Source organism: Limulus polyphemus, unplaced genomic scaffold (assembly GCF_000517525.1).
Source record: "Limulus polyphemus unplaced genomic scaffold, Limulus_polyphemus-2.1.2 Scaffold204, whole genome shotgun sequence".
Lineage (NCBI taxonomy): Eukaryota > Metazoa > Arthropoda > Merostomata > Xiphosura > Limulidae > Limulus > Limulus polyphemus.
Genome location: NW_013665814.1, coordinates 636,948 through 642,277, shown reverse-complemented (window position 1 = coordinate 642,277; position 5,330 = coordinate 636,948). Strand labels below are relative to the sequence as shown.

General features: G+C 34.5%; 1 protein-coding gene across 1 annotated transcript in view; it reads left to right on the top strand.

The window, feature by feature from the left end:
• The first annotated feature begins 3,323 nt into the window (after positions 1–3,323).
• The window catches only part of LOC106478372 (atrial natriuretic peptide receptor 1-like), a 121,974-nt gene continuing 119,967 nt past the window's right edge, over positions 3,324–5,330 (top strand). Inside the window, exon 1 of the mRNA XM_013938913.2 lies at positions 3,324–4,818. Within this exon, the coding sequence (XP_013794367.1) occupies positions 4,047–4,818 (772 nt within the window). The 5' untranslated portion in view covers positions 3,324–4,046. The remainder of the gene's footprint in view (positions 4,819–5,330) is intronic.

Below are 5,330 nucleotides of genomic sequence, written 5' to 3'. Positions count from 1 at the left end.
CACTAAATATATATATATCTATATATATACATATATAGAGAGAGAGAGAGAGTTTGTGTTAGAGAGACAAAATTGCTCCTACCATCTAATAATGTTATATTTTTTCTGTAAAAAAAAATCAAAAATGACAAAATGTTAAAGGACAAAATATTCCAGTACATCGTTAAGATATATCAAATTAGTTTTCTCTTTCTCTCAAGAAGAAGAAAAACGAGAAATAGACTGAGAAGCTCTCAGAATTCCATTATAAAGTGGTAGTGTTGTTTCCCCCTGGAGTAAAGATATCAGTATTACTAATGTGGTTATAGTAAAAAAACAAACACATTGTGTCTTCTTATTTAGTATGTCCAATGATTTTAGAAGGTAGTCTTCCTGAAAAAAGGGCTTAAACTTGCATTCTTCCACTTCATTGTTATTGATGGCAAATGTCGTTTCAAGTGACCTATTTTCTGTTAAGCTCTTCAGTGTGCATGTTAAAGACCACCACCTTACATACGCGAGGCTTAGGCTTGTAAACCTCTAAACACAGACATTTCTGATCCGTTGAAAACACTATTTCATGGTATTCAGGTAACGAGAAATGGTAGCTTAAGTAAATTTATATGGATTGTATGTTACTAAGTTCGTAAAAACGAGCGTTTGGTCTTATCGGTTGATAAGGTTGACATTTATAAGCAATCTTCTGATCCCGTATAAAAAATGCATCTTTTATTTAAATGTTATCAAAAAAACTTGGTTGATTACACGGGCCTGCGATGGTTTTATTGTCTGAATCCGAAAATGATATTTATTTTCTCCATCACGTATAGATTTTTCACAAAACTTCATAAGTACTTTTATATAAGTGAATCATTTTCATTAAAATCGGGTCACATTTTACTATGCTTAAAATGTTGAAAACCACTGGCTATAGATTTATCTATACCAATCGCGACGTGAGAGTGTTATCGATCGATCTAGAACCCACGAGAAACACGCCGCTAGTATATAAACGGTTAACAGGCCGTATGATGTGTCATTTCTGGTTATACAAAGTTTCATGTTTTTTGTGGGAATGGGACAAATCACCAAATCAGATAAAAAAGCAATGGCCATGCAGAGTCAGCCTGGTTGACACAAAACAAGTCCTATTACCTCCGCTTCACATAGAACTGGACTGGATGAAGACGTTTGTAAGGACCTTAGACAAAGATGGCGACTGTTTCAAGTATCTATGTGAGCAATTCCCAGCTCTATCAGAAGCTAAGCTTAACGAAGGGAATTTTTTGGGGGCCTCAGAATATGAAATTGACTTCGGACGAACAGTTCGAAAGGACAATGAGGAAAGTTGAAAAAAAAAGCGTGGATTGCCTTTAAAGATGTTATTGACAAATTTTTAGTAAACAACAAGGACCCAAGTTACGAAAATGTTGTTAATAACATGCTCAATAAATTTAAAGAGTTGGGTTGTAATATAAGCTTGAAAATTCATTTCTTACAATCACATATTGACTAGTTCCCTGAAAATCTCTATGGGGTCAGCGAAGAACAAGGGGAAGGTTTCATCAAGACATCAGAGAAATGGAGAGGAGGTATCAGGAACATCAGCATAATGGCTGATTACTGCTGGTCATTGAAACGAGATGCTCCAGACGCAATACATAAGTAAAAGACCACAAAACGTAGTTTTGAGACTAAAAGACCTAGATTTTACACACACAGAAATCAGGATGAATGAGGATGCATATTCGTTTGACATCAATGTTCTTCCCTTTTCTTCTGTTTGTTTGTATTCTTGTTAACAAACAAAATAATACAAAACGTTCATTCTAGTAAACGAAGTAATAATTTGATCTATGTAAAGGTTTTTTTTCTTCCCGATTTGTAATAGATAGATAAAATGAATATTATTTTCAAAAGCTGCGTATCTGAATTATGAAAAATCCGTTATTAAAACCAAAACAACTTTTATGAATTTTAAATTCGCAGGCCTATGTTATTCTCCTTATAATTTCTATCAAAACTATCTCTACAAACTACCAATTGAAAAAAAAATTATATAGTGTTTTTTTTTCTATACTCATTCTACTTAAATAATTTTGTTTCCGTGAAGAATAAGTAGAATATTCCTTATCTTGGGCCCGACATAGCCAGGTGGTTAGGGCGCTCGACTCGCAATCTGAGGGTCACAGGTTCAAATCCTTATCCCGCCAAACATGCTCTCCCTTTCAGCCGTGAAGACGTTATAATGAGACGTTCAATCCCACTATTCGTTGGTAAAAGAATAGCCCAAGAGTTGGCGGTGGGTGGTGATGACTAGCTACCTTCCCTCTAGTCTTACACTGATAAATTAGGGACGGCTAGCGCAGATAGCCCTCGTGTAGCTTTGCGCGAAATTCAAAAACAAACAAACAAACAATCCTCATCTTGAGTTTCAGAGTAGATAATTAAAATTATATAGTGTAAACATCTCAAATATTGCTAACATTTATCAACTAAGGCTAATACTGTCAATAATAAATGCTTAGACGAAATTTTAAAAAATGCTACATCACAATGATATTGAATGACAACTTTAACTGAATGGTAGGTGTTTTTTTATGTGTTGTTTCTAGAGGGGAATCAAACCTCTAAACTTAGCGTTGTAAATCTTTTGAGATTTTTGTATACCGTATAAATGCTTAGATAGATCAGTATTAAACAACTACTATAAAGTACAACCAAATATCTATTTTTATCCTCATTCCAAACCCTTTTAAAATATCACTTACCGTCTCCTTTTTGGTGAAGGGTTTATACCATCATGAACTAAGTTATGATGGAAATTAGGCTCTGTACAGAAATAAAAATATCAAGTTAAGAATTTAGGTGAAATGACAATGTTTATTTGAATATTAAGTTGAAAAGTTATCTCTATTTTAACAACTAATCGAGCTAGCTAATGGATACAGCTTCAAATCTCAAAACGTTTTATCGTGTTATAAAAAATATTGCAGTAGAATATAAACTCATTGTATGTAGACTAAAAATTAACAAGAGAAAATGGATGACAAACTGATGAAACGCTCGACACAATTATGAATTATTCGAGTCTAAATTTGAAACGCGCTCACATCCACGTATATAGATATCGAATATATTGTCTTTTTTTTTCAAATGATGGTTTGGTTAAATATCTTCTAAAGCCTAGGAATAGAGATGCAGAACTGTTCATTGTTTTGCTTCTTCTTATTTGTCGACATTTCGCATGAGAGGGCGTTCCTTCCGCTTCGTGAGTTCTCACTGGGGAATGATAAGAAGTCTGCGGAACTTTGTCAAAGCTGAAACTGGTTCAGTTACAGGAAAGCGCCATAAGATACCTCTGCATTTCCTAAGAAAAATGCCTTGCTATAGCTGTGAGCTAAAGAATCTGGTTTATTTAGAACGTTGATAAGAAATAATTGGATTGTTCTCTTTAGCTATTAGAAAAATGACGAAAGCTCTGGCGCATATATTTTGCATTTTTGCTAAAAGAAATTCAAGTTAAACAAAGTTATATACGTTTAGTAAAGCCTCGGATCTTCCACAGAGACGTATGTGGTATCAGAGTAACTGTTCGTTGATAGAGTTAAGTGTGTCTTTAGTTTACTGGATCGCTGCTTTTCAGTAAGAAATATTTGATCTAAATTGATATTATTAGCTGGTTTTAATTAACTTTGCTTTATGTTATTAGATCATAAAGTGGAAAGTATGGCAACATGATATTGACGTATGAGAACCATACTTTTGTTTTGAACTTTCACGGTGAGTGTGTACAAGACCGTGACAGTTGACTTTTGGGTTTTTGTCTCATAGTTAACTTTCCTTTGTCGCTTTCGTTTTGTCGGTATTTCATCTTCATTATTCATACTCGGTATATTATCTGGATTAGCAGAGGAATTATTCATTGCAAATAATATGTATTATGTAATATTTAAATATCTTATTTTTTCTGTTAGCTTCGTTGATAATCCATATCGTACCATGTTCTACGTTAGTATTTAGAAAACTTGGGCGTTTTTATTTCACTATTGTTATATCAGAGAAACATGACAACAATGACGTTGCTCTGTGTGATAATCATGGTTGTGATCGTTACGGCGTTAGGCGCTTCTGAAATCGAGAACATTGTAATGTTCGCTAAAGCCCAACCTAAAGTAGCCGCAACTTTCCGACAAAAAGCTTTAGCAGCTGCGGGGGGTACTCATCGCACCATACGGTTATTGGTTTTAGCTCCAGAAGATCCGACTCTTCCGTATTGTCTGAGTAAAGTATTAACTGGAGTAGCGTACGCTGTTCGCAAGTTGGAAGCACAAGGTGCTCAGGGTCCTCTCGGAGGACGTTCACTAGAGGTTTATAGAAAAAATACACAATGCTCTTCAAAACATGGTCCTCTAGCTGCAATTGATTCTTACATCTCTGGTGAAGTGGACGTTTTTCTCGGTCCACTCTGTCCGTACGTACTTGCACCATTGGCTCGTTACTCCGTTGCTTGGAATATACCTCTACTAACTGCTGGTGGACAGAATGAAATATTTGACAAGAAAAAGCCTTATTATAACCTCCTGACCAGGATGAACGGTTCATACACTCAAATTGGCCACATCTTTCGAAAGATATTGAGTAGGTTTCACTGGTATGTAATGGCACTGCTTTTCCACAATTTTGACGATAAGAGTAAGGGCAACTCGAACTGTTTCTTTACTCTCGGTGCCGTTTACACTGAGTTGGAAAAAAAGGCACACTATAAGAGCTTTGACGAAACCAGTCCGAAAACAAACTATACAAGCATCCTTATACATGTGGCTAAACACGCGAGAGGTAAGTACATATTTTTAAGCAGAGTGTTTCTAAATTGATAGTTGAGTATAAACAATAACGTATTTTGCACATTTTGCCTATATATATTATATAAGTACAATTTTGTTGTATTACATAAAACTCCTATTAATAGATAAGAAAAGTAATGATATGATACTAATGCATTTTTGAATTATAAAGCAGCCAATGAAGTGTAAATGCTTTTGTCACCGATATTACGATATCAGATATTTCTTGATAATATATATATAAGGAATTAAATAACATGATGGTGAGGTCTGCTAAAAATAAAAAGTCATATAATACTTATAAATGTCATATTTTAAATTTCAGACTTTATAATCGCACTTTAAGGAATAATTTCTGCTAACTTACTTTAGGTACCCCTGAAGGATGGCTTTTTTACGTTTATTTTCAAAAAAGACACGCTTCACTAGTTGTGCAGGTTCAGGTTGTTGTTGTTGTTGTTGTGAAAGCTTTGCAAACTTTACTATAGTTTCATCTTCAGCAGT